The 19,065-nt window shown below is 46.9% G+C and overlaps 1 protein-coding gene across 1 annotated transcript in view; it reads right to left on the bottom strand.

The window, feature by feature from the left end:
• MAP2K3 (mitogen-activated protein kinase kinase 3) overlaps positions 1–5,930 on the bottom strand; it is a 69,503-nt gene extending 63,573 nt beyond the window's left edge. The window contains exon 1 of the mRNA XM_081839990.1: positions 5,720–5,930. Coding sequence (XP_081696116.1) covers positions 5,720–5,735 — 16 coding nt within the window. The 5' untranslated portion in view covers positions 5,736–5,930. The remainder of the gene's footprint in view (positions 1–5,719) is intronic.
• Positions 5,931–19,065: the final 13,135 nt, after the last annotated feature.

Genomic DNA, 19,065 nt, shown 5'->3' with positions numbered 1-19,065 from the left:
GTAACCCCCATCGGTGGGGAGACACCTGCGTCAGGATTTCTGTCATTTAATTCTACTTGGGGCTCATCATGCTCTTCCACGACTGCTGACTTATGTATCTTCAATGGGACTGCCAGATCAGGAGCATCCCAGATCCTGAGATTTCAGGGCCCAAGTTGAGACTTGGTGATGTCACAGGGACAGGCCCTGGAGATGGAGGTTAATTGGGAGAGGGGAGCAGAGGAGGGCAAACCACATGCATAACCTTCTTAATATTCTTTTACTCTATTAAAGGCATTTTCACCCACCTGAAGATTCAAGCCGTCCACCTGTCAGGGGAAGGCAAACCTGGAGGCTGGTCAGAACTGGAAGTCTGGTAACCTTAATGTATAGTTTTTAACATATTGACCAAATATTCTATTGCTGCAAACCACTTTCTGTTCATTTTGCAGATTGGCAAGTAAGTTAAGCAGATACACAAACCTTTAAAAAATAAATGGCACAATGACCCTACAGCTTTCCATTTCCGACTTATTAAAAAACCCACATACAAAGTGGTTTTGGAGTCGTTTAGAGGGTTTGTTTTTTAAAAAATGGTCCAAATAAATTAGCCCACTTCATTAAGTGACTTCCTGTGTCACCTTTGGGCATTCTCACCCGCCAAAGAGATTTCTGCAAATGTGCCAAAAGGGAAGTGGGCGATGACAGGCCTCCAAGTATGTGCCGAAAGGATATTAAGGACCGATTTTTACAACACAGCAACCGCTTGCTTTTATCACACCAGCTTTGGAGGCATTTCCAAAAGCTTCTGGCTGTCTCCAGCAAAACTCTATTCCACAAGACAGTAGCTTAGTGGTAGAACATTAAGTCCATTAATACAGGGATGAGGAACTTATGACCCTTCAGATCAGAGCTTTCCAAACTTTTCGTGTCAGTGACACACTTTTTAGACGTGCACAATAATTCAGTTTTACTAGCAAACTGGAGGTTGAACTAACCCCTTTCCAGCCCCAAGAGGAGTGCAGGGAACATGACACACCTAGAACACACTGACATATCATGACACACAGTTTGGAAAGCTCTGCTGGAGATGTTCCTGGACTCCAATTCCCATCAGCCCCAGGCAACATGGCCAATGGTCAGGGATTGTGGGAGCTGTAGTCCATCAACATCTGGAGAGGCCCGCAGGTTCCTCACCCTTGGACCAAAGTTACTTAGCCCAACCAGAAAAACATTGCCTGCCTGCCCATACATATTTGTTGACTCATCTGCCTGCCTGCACATACCTATGTTAGTCAGTGATGGACAACTGTCCTCCAATTTTCAAAATTCTCCCAGTTCATTTGCAGGCAAGAGATTCTTACCCACCGCAGGCAAATCGGGCAAGCTGCTATTTACGAGCCTGCCATAAAGCAAGCCTGGCAAATGAGAACACCGAAACGCAAAGAACATTTCGGTATCTAGCCGTGTCTCTCTCTCTCTCTCTTCTTGCCAGTTACGCAAGTAGTAATTACTCTATTATGCCTAACTATGCAAACAACGTGCGGGCCATACCCCAGTAGTCATTAACAGAGTACTTAAAAGGGTTCCCTGGCCTTTGATGTGGGGAATTAACAAATAACGAAGCATTCTTGTTCCAACTGTAATCCCAGAAAGGGACATTCCCTTGTATTTAAATTTTTATTATTTTTATCTTAAGCAGAACACACACAGCTCAGGTGTGCTACCCGGCCAAAAGTGTCAAACACAATTCCATTTTCATACGCTTACAATTCCCACTGTGCTCAGTGGGGTTTATTCGATGGGCACGGCACTGCAGGCCAGTGTATGTCTTTTGTACAATTAACTGCAGTGTCGGCACAAACCAATCTGTTTTCCAAATTTTGCTGCCTTCCCCTCTCCGCCCCCCCCCCAAACCTAGAATTAAACCACTTCAGCAGCCTTGGAAATTCTAGGTGCAGGACAAGGATGCTGAACCTCAGTCCCAGGAAATAAATGATGCCCCCCAACCTGTCTCCCTGGCCCTTGGGACCCCCCCTCAGGCCATAGTCGACCGAGGATCCTAGCACCCAGGCAGGCTCATATACAGTGGTACCTCGGGTTACATACGCTTCAGGTTACATACGCTTCAGGTTACAGACTCTGCTAACCCATAAATACTGCTTCAGGTTAAGAACTTTGCTTCAGGATGAGAACAGAAATCGTGCTCCAGCGGCGCGATGGCAGCGGGAGGCCCCATTAGTTAAAGTGGTGCTTCAGGTTAAGTACAGACCTCTGGAACGAATTACCGTATTTTTCGCCCCATAGGGTGCACTTTTTCCCCTCCAAAAATGAAGGGGAAATGTGTATGCGTCCTATGGGGCGAATGCAGGCTTTCGCTGAAGCCTGGAGAGCGAGAGGGGCCGGTGCGCACCAACCCCTCTCGCTCTCCAGGCTTCACACAGCTCTCCGCAAGGCATGGGAGCCCGGGGCCGGGCTCCCACGGCTTGCGGAGAGTTGCCTGTTCTGGGGGCTGGGGTCGGGGGAAGCTCAAGCTTCCCCCGCCCCAGCCCTGCGCCTGGGGGGGAAATAATTTTTTTCCCTTTATTTCCCCCCCAAAAAACTAGGTGCGCCTTATGGGACGGTGCGTCCTATAGGGCGAAAAATACGGTAAGTACTTAACCTGAGGTACCACTGTATAGGGAGGCACATTCTCTCAGGGAGCCTGGGCCCAAGTCATATAGGGCTTCAGAGGTCATAACCAACACTTTGAACTGTGCAGTTGTTTTCATGACCTGGGGTGGCCTAGCTGGTACAGCACGAGACTCTTAATCTCAGGGTTGTGGGTTCAAGACCCACAGCGGGCAAAAGATTCCTGCATTGCAGGGGGTTGGGCGAGGTTATCTACGTGCGCTCCCTTCCAGCTCTACAATTCTATGCTCTCTGGAACAAGTGCCAGTCAGCTGCCGGGCTGGAGCATTTGGGAGCAGCTGAATCTTCCAAATAAGAGGGGTTTGATAAAGATGTTGTCCAGGACAGGAGGACACGGGCCACAGACTCCACCTCTGCAGAGCCACAGGGCTACTTGCGTTCATGCTGGGGGCTTTTAAGGCATCTCCCCATATCCCTCGTTGCCAGTGGCAAGAATTCAGACTGAATCTTGCCCTCTATCTCTGTTAGCCACTGCATCCTCCAGCCACTTACTCCAGGAAAGGAAGCTGCCTAATACCAGATCAGACCATTGGTTTTTATCCACCTACATCTATCGTCCACAACAGACACGTCCTACTCTATAGAGACTGCGATCTACTCCCAGTATAATGTGATCTACTCATTGTCATTGCCCACAACTGTTGAGCTTTCCTTAGGGGAAGAGACCAGAGTTGAGCTTTTTTTTTGGGAAAGGTGTCAGACCATCAATCACAACAGTCCGCAGCCCTCACTCCTCCTCCCACTCTGCCACCAACTAAGGGAGTTAAAGCTTTCACAGCAGCGCCAGCAGGGGCAGAATGTGTTGCCATTGCTCAGGAGCAACCGGGCAATCTCTTTTTTTACTCCTGCAATCGACATGGCAATCTACCTGTCGATCATGGTCGCCCGGTTGGTCTACAATTACCAGCAGCACCTCTCTAGGGATTCAGGGAAGCAACATTCCCAACCCTACCTGGCGATGCCAGGAATTGAACCCGTGACCTTCTGCATGCAAGGCGGAATCTCTGCCAGTGAGCTAGGACCTTTCCCCAGCAGGACTCTTATTCTGCCCTGCGTCCTCTGACATGCGGTGAGGACCACAGGAGCTGTGCAATATCTTGCCCCTTGGACAGAGTTCAGGCAGTCGAGAACAAGCAGCCAGATCCCACGCAAAGAGGACTGAGATTTGGAAACAGAAACGTGAGCAAGTGTTCCAAAACAAAAGCATGACACTATCTGCCCATCCCACCAAGGCTGAGTTACAGCTCAGAGCTGCTGGATGACACAGAGCGAATCTCACGCAGCCTGTGATGATAAGAGCAGAAATATGAAACATCTGTAGAAAGAACTGGCGGGGCACAGGGGAAGAACTGCCTGTGAAGCTCATAAGGGCAAGCAAGGCCTTCTGATTTCTCCATGCGTTTGTACCTTATACCATCATTATGCCACCCAGCCTCTTAAGGAACTAAACTCACCCACTTTATCTTCACAAACAACCCTGCAAGGCCAGGCGCAAAGAACCTTGCGGTGGGCCAATGCTCTAACCGCTGCACCACACTGCCCCTCATGTTTATATGCACAGATAAAGACAACACACACATTTATAAGATACGCATTACTTATAACACAAAACAGCATACACCACCTTGAAGGAACTGGGGGAGATAAATGTAATAATTTACATGTTATAGAGAGGATTGTTTGGCTCCCTCTGTCAAGTTTCAGAAAAGCTGTTTTTAATTTCACCAATAATTTAGCAACGTCTGTATTTTTATGCTTAACTGGTTTTTCAAACCCTGCTCTTAGGTTTAAACCATGAACTTGTTTCTTAGCCATCCGAGCTGTTTCATGAACATATTTTATGCCTTTTTTCCTTCTTCTGTAAGCTACATCAAGTCTATTTCTCAAAGAAAGGCAGGACACAAACTTCCAAATAAATATCGCCCATACAAAATTTTATACAGAAGCACCTTTTCAAATTCCATTTCTTCGCTATGTTGAATGACCCTCGGACACTAGTGTGACCCCAAAATATATAACTCGGGGTAAATTTGGGGTAGGGAGAAGGAAGGCTATGTGCCACCAATATTCCATGACGTTCCACAAGTCTTTAGCTGAATCAGTGCCCTGTTTATTTTCTTTATCCAAAAAGATGTCTAGCATCACTCCGCTTTTGAATAACTTACCAGAAAAGCGGTATTCCTTGTCCAATGCAATACACTGCGCAGAGTAGGGATTACACGACTAAACGACTAAACAACATCAACACTTTCACACTAGTGCAGTTTACAACACACACACAAAGCAAAAAAGAATACATCCATCATAAAATACAATCCACTGTGTAATCCACTGTGGGTGCACACCTGGCACACCTGTTTGCACCCACAGTGGATTACAGAGACCTCGATACAATTTTGGACTGAAAAATACACTCAGATTTGACACCTAAAGCGGTGATTCCGATTCCGCACCAATCACGCTCCTGGCAAGCCACCTTCCAGATATTACTGCACCACAAAACCATTAATAATCACCTAATTAATAGTACTGGCAAATTGCCTTTCAACACTGTTCTCAAGACATTGCACTGGCATAATAACGACTGAAAATAAAACGCATTCAAGGAAGTTCGGGAACAAACGATCTCATTCTCACCAACGAATTCAAAACTCGTTTTAAAAACGGTTAAACAAAACAGCAAGAGATAATAAAAAAAGACAGTGTGGCCACCTTTCGGTTTTAAAGGGAAGAGGGCACTCCGTTCTCGGAGTGCCAGAGCTATCGTTAGGCCAGATTTATAGTCACAAGATTATTCCATTTGACTTGTGCACTCAAACATTTCGCATTGGGGAGAGATCAGCAAGAGATCTTGCATTGCTTATCCTTGCAAAAAAAAAAAAAATTAATTTTTTTGGCGGTTTCGAGCGTTGTGCGTTTCCTGCCATCCGTTTCTGAACACCGAAGTTTGCATTGGGGTGGAGCGCGGGGGTGCGAGCAGTTGGCCTTCGCCTGGGGCGCAAAAGAGCCTCTTGCCACTCGCGCAACCCACGCAAGATCCCTCTCTTACCTTTCGGAAGGGACATGGCTCTCTCTCTCTCTCTCTCTCTCTGGCTGAGTGGATCGGCGGAGGAGAGAGAGCGCTGCTTCCAGGCGGGTTCCGCCCGATGAAGATCCGGCTAGGCGCCCAGGTGAGGCAGCGGGAGACGTCGGGGCAGGGCGCGCGCCGGCAGCACCCAGGACATGTCCAAACAGCCTCGCACCCTTCGCGGGGATCAAGCGCAACAGCCTCTGCAGGGGAGCGGCGAGGAGCTTGCATAAAAGGAGCCCCGGCCCCGCCCAGGACCATCCGTTCTGGCCCTCGCATTGGCTGCCTTCTCTGAAGGGGGCGGGGTTGTGCTAGGCCACGCCCCCTTCCCTGCTGTACCTTTTATACTCAGGTAGCCCTGCAGGGAATCCCAGTCACCAGACGCGCAGTGGAGAAGCGTTGATCTATGCACAAGGCGGAAGGCGCTTTGGGTGCCACAGGAATCCTCGTCACCTTCTTCCCCTGCAAGTTTTTTTAATTATTATTATTTCTGTACCACTTTATATTTTTAATAAAAGTCTCAAACCGGTTTAGGTAAAGGTAAAGGGACCCTGACCATTAGGTCCAGTCGTGGCCGACTCTGGGGTTGCGGTGCTCATCTCGCTTTACTGGCCGAGGGAGCCGGCGTACAGCTTCCGGGTCATGTGGCCAGCATGACTAAGCCACTTCTGGCAAACCACAGCAGCGCACGGAAACGCCGTTTACCTTCCCGCCAGAGCAGTACCTATTTATCTACTTGCACTTTGATGTGCTTTCAAAGTGCTAGGTTGGCAGGAGCAGGGACCGAGCAACAGGAGCTCACCCCATCGTGGGGATTCGAACCACCAACCTTCTGATCGGCAAGTCCTAGGCTCTGTGGTTTACAGCAAAGCAGTTTACAGCATATTCAATCAATAAAACATACATAAAACAAGCTGAAGAAAGTCAAATATAGAGCATACAGTCAAAGCAACATAACAGAAAACTAAAATGTTATCTTAAAAGATTTCAAAATAAAAGTTGGCTTCCCTGCACTGGGTAACCACTGGCATGCTGTGTTTCAGCATCTGAGGTCTTGCTTCTTCTGCGCCCTTGCCCTCTGAGGTTTGGCAAGAGGCTGCCAGGAAAACAGGAAGCTAGCTGCTGCTACTAGCCTTCGTTGGCATAAGTTAAAACAGTAAAATCATCCAAAGTCATCCAAATGCACTGATAATCCAAACACATACAATATATAAAGGACTACATAGCCACCATTGAATAAATCAGGAAATGTTAGATTTAGCTTTAAAGATCTTGGCTAAGTACCCCGAAACAATCTTTGTAGTATCATCCCTCGACAAATATTGGATGACAGACTCTTTGTAAATCAATATTTTGAGCTGCAAGGCAGTCTCTAGGAGATCTCTGCGATGAGTGTTGAGAAGAGGGCAATCCCAAATTATGTGATGGTGTTTTCCTATTACAGGAACAGAATCTGTTCTGGGAGGGGATTTATTTTATTTTATTTTTAAACCTCAGGAAGCTAGTTGTCTTGTTGCACCGAGTCAGAAAAATCCATAATTTTCATGTGGTCCGTGGAGGGGGTGTGGGTGGGGAAGTTTGGGAATTTAGGGAAATTTGTACAGTATTTCGGGAAAATGTGTTATCTCCAGTTGTATCACCATGGGGGACCATAAAAGCTAACTGTTGCAGAACTCAGCTACATTACAACCCTGTGTATCCCATCCCATCCGTCTACAGCAGAATCAGTGGTGTAGCGTGGGGGTGCAGGGGGGGCCGGCCGCACCGGGCGCAACATCGGGGGGGCGCACTCGCCGCCTCCGGAGTCGCCGAAGAGCCTCGGGCGCAGGCTGTAGCAGAGCCCCATGTCTCACAGAACCGACGAGCTGTGCGCGCGTCTGGGCTGAAGGCGTCCGGCAGGCAGCGGCTCTCAGCGCTCGCTGCTAGGGCCGCGGAGGGCGCACCAGGCAGCCCCTCCTCACAGCCCCGCCACTGCCGCCGCTGCTGCTGCAGCTGCTGGGCCATGTTGCATTTTCCTCGCCTCTCTGCCCTCCTCCTCCTCCGGGCAAGCGGCGTCATTTGGGCGGCAGCGCCAGCGGCAACTCGCCTCAGATCACCTGACACGGACCCGCCGCCGCCGCCGTGGCTACCTTACCGTAAATACCCCAGCCCAGGCAGCAGCAAGAAGAAGCTGGCAGCGGCGGCAGGTTAGGGGTTAGGGGCGCAAATTACTTGCCTTGCTCCGGGTTAGGGGGCGCAAATTACTTGCCTTGCCTCGGGTTAGGGGGCGCAAATTACTTGCCTTGCCCCGGGTTAGGGGGCGCAAATTACTTGCCTTGCCCCGGGTGCTGACAACCCACGCTACGCCGCTGAGCAGAATAATCCCACAGCGCATTAAAACAGCCCATTAAGAGTTTCACCCAAATGTTTGTACCGTGCATCGTGCAACATAGAAGCACTACATCGCCGTCGTCAGGAAGCTGCCCCATGTGGTGAACCAGGGAACTACAAGTGGCAGCATTATCTGCGGAGAACCACCCAAGCTTGGAATCTGGAACTTCCAGAGCAGAATGAGCTATCAAAAGGGATTCTTGTCCCAGCTTAACATTGTGTGGCGGGCAAGAGTCACATCCACGCCACACATTCCTTAGCACATTTATGCCACATTAGCAGTCACGGGGAATCCTGGGAACTGTAGTTTGTTCAGGGTGCTGGGAATTGTAGGTCTGTGTTTTATTATTTATGAAAACGGTGTCCATAGATCTAAGGGCAGTTCACAGAGAGGGCACAACCAGGAGCCCTCACGCAGGTGCCTGCTTCCATGGGGATCCCCAACCCATTCTGGAAAAGGCAGCAGAGCAACTCAGGTTCATGATGAACAGGTGTGGACCCCAGAATGAGGTGGGCGAGGGGCCCCAGCATAGCTCAGCCCAGTGCTCCTCTCTGGGGATGTTGGAGGGATTCCCTGCCAAAGGTTGCATTGGCTGGTTGGACTCTCCCCTGTGCAGGCTCCAGTGGCGGTGAGCTCAGGTGGCGGCTGCAACTTGCTCACCCTGGGTCCCGGCAACCCATGCTATGCTGCTGCATCACAGGGGGCACTCCTAGCTGTCAATGTGGTGTAGTGGTTAAGAGCAGTAGACTTGTAATCTGGTGAACCAGGTTCGATCCCCCGCTCCTCCACATGCAGCTGCTGGGTGACCTTGGGCTAGTCACACTTCTCTGAAGTCTCTCAGCCCCACTCACCTCACAGAGTGGTTGTTGTGGGGGAGGAAGGGAAAGGAGATCGTTAGCCGCTTTGAGACTCCTTAGGGTAGTGATAAAGTGGGATATCAAATCCAAACTACTACTCCCCTTCTTCTTCTTCTTCTTCTTCTTCTTCTTCTTCTTCTTCATGATGTTTGGGCCCTGAAATCTCAGGGTTTAGCGTGCTCCTGAGCTGGCAACACCCTACACCAGGCATGGCCAAACTTGGCCCGCCAGCTGTTTTCGGACTACAACTCCCATCATCCCTAGCTGACAGGGTCAGTGGTCAGGGATGATGGGAACTGTAGTCCCAAAACAGCTGGAGGGCCAAGTTTGGCCATGCCTGCCCTACACACACTGGGGTGAAAAATAAGGATCCAAATGCAATCTGGCCTCTCTGTGTGTGTCTTAGCTCCCTCTTATATCAAAGGGTGGAATCGGGTAAGAAGGTGGACAGGAAAAGAGAAGCCATATGAGAAGAATGAAAGGGCGGGGAGACGTTAGGACAGCATGCGTGGGCGGAGAAGTTATTCATTTCAGTAGGAAAGGAAGCTGTTAGCTGCTAATCTGTGCCATGGATTAAAGGAGTACCCACCACCTGGGAGGAAACAATGAGAGATTGCAGGCCGCTCCCACCAATGTTAAATGTGTCTTTTGCACCTAACAGGCAAATACACTGATAATAATTATAATAAGCCTCTGCTGCAGGGAAGGTTTGACAGGTATCTGGGCTGCAGCAGGTAAACAGGTAGCAGGGGAGTTTAACCCATTTGCACCTTGCTGTGGTTCTGAGGGAGGTCCCTTCTCTGAAACTGAGGTTTCTGTGCTGGGAGAAATCCCACCACAACTACCTGCAGCGAAAGGCTAAACATATAATCCAGGGTATAGATAACACGGTACAAGAGATGCCTCTTTTATTTACTTTATTGTTCATTTGTTGCATTTCCATCCCACCCTTTTCCTCCAAGAACCACTGTGCATTTAAAGCAGGGTTCCTCAACTTCAGCCCGCCACATGTTTTTTGGCCTACAACTCCCATAATCCCTAGCTAGCAGGACCAGTGGTCAGGGATGATGGGAATTGTAGTCTCAAAACATCCGAGTTTAAGGAAGCCTGATTTAAAGTAATATTAGATCGCTTTAAATGGTAATGGCTCCCCCCCCCCCCGAGTCCTGGGAACTGTAGTTTGTTACGGGTGGAATTAAACCATTCTGGGAAGGGGAGTTAAGGGGTCTCCTAATGGCTCTCAGCACCCCTTAACAAAACAGGGGTCGCCCACCAATTAGGCAAGGTGAGGTGACTGCCTTGGGCGGCAGGATCCACAGGGGCGGCAGAGCCAGCCTCCAAGGAACATATTGCCAGCTGCCGCCACCAGTGATGTGGTAGCAGCGTGGCAACTGCCCTTCACTCTTTGGGGACTCCTCAGCAGCCCCCGCCATTCCACCTCTACAGCAGCCTCTTGGCAAATAGGTGCCACTGTTCTCCTCCCACCACGGGGAGTAAATGGCAGAGGCTGCCCTCTGGGGGATGCCGACATGCTTCCGAGCAGGCCCCTTCCTTACCACCCACAACGCTTTTGATTCCCACTTCAACCATCGGGTAAGGCTGATTTTATTCTTGCCCTTGTTCCCGGTATAGATCTTCATTCACCCCCTTGTTCCCTGGTGGGGTGCTATGCAGGCAACTCCCCATTGTGTTCCGGGTTATGGCCCACTCTGTTTTGGAGCCGAAAAACGGTGCCCATGTTGGCAATTGCATACATGTCAAACGTGTGCAAAGGGGGAGTTGCCTGTACTGTGGTTCATTTCAGGCGCCAAAGTGCCCTGGGCCAGACCTATTAACAAACTACATCTCCCAGGATTCTTTGAGGGAAGTCATGACTGTTTAAAGTGGAATGTTACTGTTTTGAAAGCATAGTTTGATGGGGTCTTCATTATGTTTTGGGCATGACCCTGAGGGAAATAATGTTCACCACCTATGATGGATCCTAAGCTTAACTCACCAGCAGTATAGAAGTCTTGGGTGTCGCACAGATAGTGTCGTTTGATGGTTTAATCACAAGGTGGCATGGGACTTGTTTGAGCTGTGAGTTTCAAGACAGCCAAGGTGCTTCCAGGTGAGGCATTAGGTCAGCCTTCCTCAAACTTGGGTTCCCAGGTGTTGTTGGACTACAACTCCCATCATTCCTAACCAGCATGGCCAGCGGTCAGGGATGATGGGAGTTGTGGTTCAAGAACATATGCAAACCCAGACTCAGAGGTAGAAGAGGAGGGCTGGAGAGGGGAGAAGAGGCAGTGGTGGGGCAGGATTCTCCCTGAAGAATCCAGAGAGTTCCAAGCAGGGAGACTGATTGGGAAAGACCCTGGAGGGGAGGAGTCTTGCAGACTGGGGGAAAGGCAGGGACCTTCAGTCCTTGCAACTGCTTCACTGGAGCAAGACCTACTGGGAAGAGATGCAAGGATCACTAGGCCTGCTCTGTGAAGAGTGAAGAGCACTGACACCATGTTTTTTATTGCTGTTCATGTGACATCCGGTCAGCTGCTCAAGGAGGGCAGGTGTTGGCACCAGCCCAGGTTGCATCTGGACTTCTACTTAGGAAGCTGCCTTATTTTTTTTTTTTTTTAATAATATTTATTAAAGTTTTCCAATTAATTACAAATTAATAAAACATCCAATTTCAAATCTTTTTCCGATTACATCCTTTCAGGACTTCCCCTTCCCTCCCCCCCTTGTATTCCAAATCTCTCAAATGATCTCAACAAGTTCTTCTCCTCAATTCAAACTTGTTATCCTTAACCCAAAATTTTTTTTTAAAAAAAACATTATTTTCCATTCCCCTAAAATCGGTTTATTCCCACCACGAGTTCCCCACTTTAGAATACCATGTAGATGTATATAGCCTAAATAAAACATAGTTTACGCCTTTAAGGATTCCACATTTCCCACCCCCCCTTTTCCCGGTTGCGTTCCCAATGTTCCTCAATGTCCGATATTTCCACGTCTCTCTAAATCATAGTCCTTTGCCAGTCCTCTTTAGTTTCGAATGTCCAATCATGGAAGGATTCTGTCTTAAAGAGAGGCCCATTTTTTCCATCCAGATTTTTATATCCAGGAGTGAAAAACTCCAAATTATAATCCTTAAGCTTGTCAAATCTGGATGTCCCAAATGTCCCCACTTTTGACTTGGTCCAATTCTTGTTATTTTGTTGTTCTTATTGATCATACTCCTCTTTCTATTTCTTTCTGTCCCTGTTTTCCTGCACAAATGTCCTAATTCCAAAAGTTAGTTCCTTTACAGAGGCTTGTTATTCAGAAACAAAACATTACGTCAAGTTCCTTTCATTCCACAACAGATGATTCCATTGTCTTCTTCGGTGTAGTAGCCTCTGTAGTCATAATAATGTTCCATTTCTGCAGTTTCCCAGGAGATAAACAGTTCAGTTCCAATTTCCAGCTAAAACTTGTAATATCCCTCGGCTCCTCTAGGTGGATTGCAAAAACTGAGTTCTCTTCCAGATCGCATCCATTAGCCCTAGTAACTTTGTAATCCTTATTTAAAACAATTTGTATCCAATTTATAACAAATATAACCAGCAAAGTCCTTGTAACATAGTCTCTATCTTATTTTCCGCTTTGACAGCTCTTTGACAGCTGTCAAAACTTGCCTTTCTCCTCTCCAAGCTCCGTCATCGATCGCTCCCGGGGTTCCAGGGGGGGTTGTTTTTAAGTCCGAATTCTACTTTCCTCCTCCAGCTCAATCTCATATTCTTCACTCGTGAGGTTAAAAACTTGCCAAAATGATGTTACTCCGATCTTAGTTATCAGATCCTTTGCTTTGACCCTTCTACAATGGAGGGGGTGGCTGACTTCCTTTTTTGCACCTCCCCCGCTCGCTCCGAAATTTTTAAAATTTTTGTCCCTCTTTTTAGTCCAAGTTCCAATTACTTACAGGTTGTTCTTTTAGGTCCGAATTTTCAAAGGAAGAAGCCAGCGCTCTCCGCCGAATGGCATGCGGCTTCGCACGGCAGGGATAGCAGAGGACTCAAAACACCACGCTTCTCCCCGGCACCCGATCCGTAGCCTTTAAAAAGGCTCCTTCACGAGTCGGGAGGGCGCTAACGGTGTCAGCCGAGTCTCCATGTCCACGGCCCCCGTGGCCGTGGTTTTTAAGGGTCCCCGCATCGCCGGTGCGGTAGGACCCAGCCCCTGCCGTGCAGGCTCCCTCCGGAGCTCGGAGGGAGTCCGCCATTCGGCGATGGCGCCGACCCGGAAGTCCCTACTTAGGAAGCTGCCTTATACCAGGTCAACCACCTGGTTCCTCTAAGCTCAGTATTTTCTGCAATGGCTCTCCAGGGTTTCAAACTGGGAGTATTTCCCAGTCCTACCTGGAGATGCTAGGGATGAAACCTTCTGCATGCAAAGCAGGTGTTCCAACATCATACTATGACCATCCCCAGAAAGGCTTTGATTTTTTTAAAAAAAATAATATTTATTAAAATTTTAAAGGTTACAAAAAGCAAAAATAAAAACACCATATTAAACAGAAACAAAACAAAACAACACATCACAATAAGGAAGAAAGAAAGAAAAACACAGCTAATCTTCCCATAACTTATCTTTCATTTGCTTGTTTCCTTGACCTCCTCACACCTCCCTTTTTTGTATTCTAATTCGGTTAACTATTTCAGCAAATCCTTTCCATCTTTTCCAATTTTTGTTCTGTAATTTATCTTAATATGATATAACTTTATTTTCCCTCCTTTCACCAATTAACAGTCTATTTTTTCCTAAACCCTTATAACATTTCTGCTAAAACCACATAACTTCATTCCCCCAGAAAGGCTTTGATATGAGGCTCAGGTTATAAATAAGCTCTACCTTCCTACACTGCCAGCCTTTGAGTGTTTGAGTGTGACGACTCGAGAGAAGACAAAATTCTTCCTCCGTCTCCCCCTTCCACCCTGAGCTTGAAAAACATGCCCACACGTCATTCATGCTTCCTTGAGATTCAGCCAACAGAACTTTCCCTTGTTTGCGATTTAACAGGAGCCAGTGAGAAGGTCAGGTGGCCTTGCAGGAAAAGGACTTGTAAATGAGCTGCATGAGTAAATAGCACAGCACAAACTGGGTGGTTTTCATATTCCCCACCCACTTCCATTCCAGAAATTCTTTGCTGTCAAGGGCCCTCTCCAAAGAATGCACACAACAGACACACAATGAGAGGCAAGAGGCTGGCCGAGTGCCTCTTTAGGAAAGCGAGGCAGCAAGTGACTTGGCATGTGTACACATTAGCAGCTTAAAACAGTGTTTTTTAACCACTGTTCCGCGGCACACTAGTGTGCCGCGAGATGTTGCCTGGTGTGCCGTGGGAAAAATTGAAAAATTCGAAAGATTTAAAAATAAAGTATTTTATAATGTTTCATATTTCTGTTTACTTACTATTTCATAATAAAGTAATTATAAAATACTTTCTCTGTGTTTATTTGATTCCTATTCAAGAGAATTACTTTATATATAGTCAATATAGGCACGGAGTTAATTTTTTTAACATTTTCTAATGGTGGTGTGCCTCGTGATTTTTTTCATGAAACAAGTGTGCCTTTGCCCAAAAAAGGTTGAAAAACACTGGCTTAAAACACAGTGAGGTCGTCTGTCTGCTGTCCCCACCACTGCATTTCAAGTTACATTTGCACTTGCTGTACCTAGCCAGCCCTCCAGGTCTGAGCTGAAGTCTTCAGGTCCGCCTGGCCCCCTCCAGGTGGCAGGTGGAGGGCTTGAATCTCCAAGAGTGGCTTTATTAAGAAAGCGGTGCATGCAGCTTGCAAGCTTCAGCTCAGAAGCTGGCTACAAATTATAGCATGTACACGCCTTCCTCTGCTCCCCATTCTCAATTAACCTCCGTCTCCAGGGCCCATCCCCATGACATCCCCAGGAGCTGCCCTTAGGACTAAGGTTTGGGCCCTGACCTGGGTCATTACCTGATTTGTTTCCCTGTACAGTACCTGCAACTCCTCTGAAATCCTATTCTAGGAAGCTGTCGTCTGCACATGTGCTACAGCGGTCCAAACTGTACACGCTTCAGCTTATCTGTGGCTTGCATTTTCAACTTGTGTTTAAGCTGGTTTGTGGGAAATTTCATCAAACCTGATCACTTCTCAGGAAATACAGGGTGCATATGGATTGTGTGGCTCATTTCATGTGCACTCAGCTACAAACACCAGTTGTGGGAGCATGCTGGAGTCAGAGTAAACAACAACAACAATTTATTATTATTTATACCCCGCCCATCTGGCTGGGTTTCCCTGCCACTCTGGGCGGCTTCCAGCAAAATATTAAAATACTGTACAATAGTATGTTAAACATTAAAAGCTTCCCTAAACAGGGCTGCCTTCAGATGTCTTCTAAAAGTCTGGTAGTTGTTTTTCTCTTTGACATCTGGTGGGAGGGTGTTCCACAGGGTGGGCGCCACTACCGAGAAGGCCCTCTGCCTGGTTCCCTGTAACTTGGCTTCTCGCAGGGAGGGAACCACCAGAAGGCCCTCGGCGCTGGACCTCAGTGTCCAGGCAGAACAATGGGGGTGGAGACGCTCCCTCAGGTATACTAGACCGAGGCCGTTTAGGGCTTTAAAGGTCAGCACCAACACTTTGAATTGTGCTTGGAAACGTACTGGGAGCCAATGTAGATCTTTCAAGATACGTGCACATATCCTTGTAGTACCTAGAATAATGATGGTCCAACTTGTGACCAGTGGGCCAGATCCAGGCCCCAAAGCAATTAGTACCAACAATAATAATCTGGCCCCAGTCCGTTAATTATGGAGATCAAATTCACACTCCTCCCACTTTAACATGGCCATGGCTTCCCCCAGAGAATCCCGGGAATCCTGGTTAATTAAGGGTGCTGAGAACAGTAGCTCTGAGGTCACTAATAAACTCTTGGCTTATTTGGGGAAAGCCATGACTGTGTTAAAGTGGTATTAGAGTGTTGTAAATGTATGACATGGATATGGGTGGACATCCTACCTTTCTGACAAAAACAAATCAAAGCTGATTAAAAGAGGAGAGAACCAAAATGGAACAGATTCGACCTTATGGACATTTTCACTGTAAAGTCAGCAACAGCTAAAGCTTCATGAAAGATCATACAAAGATAAAAATTCACTAGCAACACATTTAAATAATATGAAATAGTTGTTCATAAACTATAAGTCAGCTGGATGTTGGTGTTGTTTTTTTAAAGAAGTCCCCTACTATCTAAAAACAAAGAGAGGGTGAGACAAACTAGGATGGCCGCTCGTACATCACCCAAGAAGAAGACAAAAGACAACACCAATTTGGGTTTAAAATGCCTTTGTTACTTTGTGTACCACTTAATGGGAATCACAAGCGGGGAAAGCATTGTCACACTCAGATCCTGTTTGTGTGTGGGCTTCCTATCTGCATTCCCATCTTGTAGGCAGCTGAGAACTAGGTTGGCCTGGGGTGGGGAAGATTTTTTTGGCTCTACAAGCTGAACCTGGCCTACCTGCTCTCTCCAGTTAACCTAAGAGGCTGTTTTCTGAAAACACACCTGGCTGTCCCATATGCAACATCAGATGCGAGGCAGGCCGTCCTGCAGCTGCAGAAAACTGGAATGAATTCGAAGCAGATGCATGGGGAATTCCTGTGTTGTATGTACACACTTTGTATTTAAAGCACATTCAAGGCATGTTTCTTTCTGTTAAGTTGTGGGTGAACATATCAGACGACACAGTGATTCTTCAAACAGCTCTTGTTTATTCACAGGTAGCAGTCGAACCGAGCGAGGTAGGAGTCCCATGATTCAGAGGCTGGTGCAAACAGCGGTAGAGGCACAAGTGAAGCCATGATTCCGATGCCGGCGTAGAGGGCGATTGATGGAACACTGTGCTCTAGCCAGAACAGTCAGCTCTGAATTGGTTATGTTCAGTGATTCAGCTCAGTGATTCAGCTCAGTTTGGAGAGTGGCTACATCTGGCTGCACTCTGATGTCCATCAATCCCACCTTCGTCGCCAGTGTTAAGTTGTGGGTGAACATATCAGGCGACACAGTGATTCTTCAAACAGCTCTTGTTTATTCACAGGCCAGGACAGAACTGAACTGAAGAGCTCAGTCAGCCTGCTTATATAGAGCTCCAGTACCACGTTACTGTAACAACTTTCTAAAACTATCCAATCACTGAACGTTACTTTCGATCTTTCATTTGCATAACTATCTACAGTATCCATCCAATCACTGAACGTCACTTTCGATCCTTCATTTGCATAACTAGCTACAGTATCCCCCTGCTGGCCCAGGGTGAGAACTTCAGTACATAACACTTTCCCTCAAAGGATTCTGGGAACCTTGGTTTGTTAAGTTAGGTTGCTATGATGGGTAAACTACAGAGCCCAGAATTCTTTGAGAGAAAGAATGTGCTTTGCATGTGATTTAAGGGTATAGTGTACACAGCCAAGTTCGGGCGCACCAGCCAGATCCCAGACTTTAAACTCAAATATAACTGTGAGAAGGATTTTAGCCCACTCTCTTAAAAAAAGAAAAATACATTTATATTTAACTTCAAAGGGGGACATTGCAAATAAGAGGCTTAATTAAAAAGTGAGAAGTGAATAAATTCAGTCAGGATAGTTTCCTCCGTTTCCCAGTTAGCTATTATGACTCATGCCATTCAGTTTAATCCTAGGCGGAATCCACACAATGGGGCAAATTCAGAGGAAGTTTCGTGCCAGTTCCATCAATGCCCTAAGCACTGAAATTTAATCTCTCTAATGGCAGCCTTCCCTAAATTGGTGCCAGCCATGTTTCCTGAGGGTTTGATGGGAGTTGTAGTCCAAAAGATACAGCAGGCACCAAGTTTGACAAGATTGCTCTGTGGTCCGGTTCCTATTGTTATCTGAACCCAACAAAAATGGAATGTTGCCCCCACCCCACCCAACAGAAAGAAACACAATCCAACTGAGATCTGAATATCAAAATTCCACAAGGTATATTCCACAGTATAAGCTGGTTATAGAAGGCAACTTTATAGTATGAATATGAACAGATTTAAAACTTGACATGACTTTTAAATGCTTGCTTAGAGAGAGAAAACCCAGATCAACCTAAATATAATTAAGCCAAATGCTTTCTTCTATGATCTACAAACATATAAAATAGGATTAGGCAAATTCCTGGAGAACAGGGCTATCAGTGGAACAGGCTCCACCGAAGGCACTAGGTTCTCCTTCCTTAGAAGTTTTCAAACAGAGGCTAGGCCACCTCCCTGCCAGGGGTTCTTTAGCAGCGGTTCCTGCCTTGCAGGAAGATAGGCCTTGGGGGATTTCCTTCCAACTGCATAATTATTTAACTTACAGGACCAACACAACCCCTATGGAAGCACAAAGAAGACATTAGGCAGCCCAAGTTGGAAAGGGTGAGTCAGGGATTCTTCTCCCTCTTTTATGGTAGCCTATACAGTGGTACCTTGTTTCTCAAACTCCTTGGTACTCAAACAACTTGGAACCCAAACACTGCAAACCCGGAAGTAAGTGTTCCAGTTTGCGAACTTTAAGAAGCTGAACGTGCTCTGTTCTGAGTGTTACGCTTCCAATTTGAGTGTTACACTGAGGTCTGTCTATTTTTTGCTATTTACAGTGGTACCTCGGGTTACAGACACTTCAGGTTACAGACTCCGCTAACCCAGAAATAGTACCTCAGGTTAAGAGCTTTGCTTCAGGATGAGAACAGAAATTGCATGGCGGCAGCTGGAGGCCCCATTAGCTAAAGTGGTACCTCAGGTTAAGAACAATTTCAGGTTAAGAACAGACCTCTAGAACAAATTAAGTTCTTAACCCGAGGTACCACTGTATTTCTGTTTATGCGGTTCTTTTTGTTTTGTTTTTGTGACTGTATGGAACCCAGTTCAGCTACCAATTGTGTGACTGCAACACATTGTTTATCGCTTTCATTTTATGGATCAATGGTCTCATTAGATAGTAAAATTCATGTTAAAATTGTTGTTTTAGGAGTTGCTTTTAAAAGTCCGGAACGGATTAATCCATTTTGCATTACTTTCTATGGGAAAGCACGCCTTGGTTTGGGAACACTTT

This window comes from Podarcis erhardii, assembly GCF_964252035.2.
Source record: "Podarcis erhardii genome assembly, chromosome: 14".
Classification (NCBI taxonomy): domain Eukaryota; kingdom Metazoa; phylum Chordata; class Lepidosauria; order Squamata; family Lacertidae; genus Podarcis; species Podarcis erhardii.
Note: the sequence above shows the minus strand (reverse complement) of the source record. Positions and strands in the feature narration are given on the sequence as shown.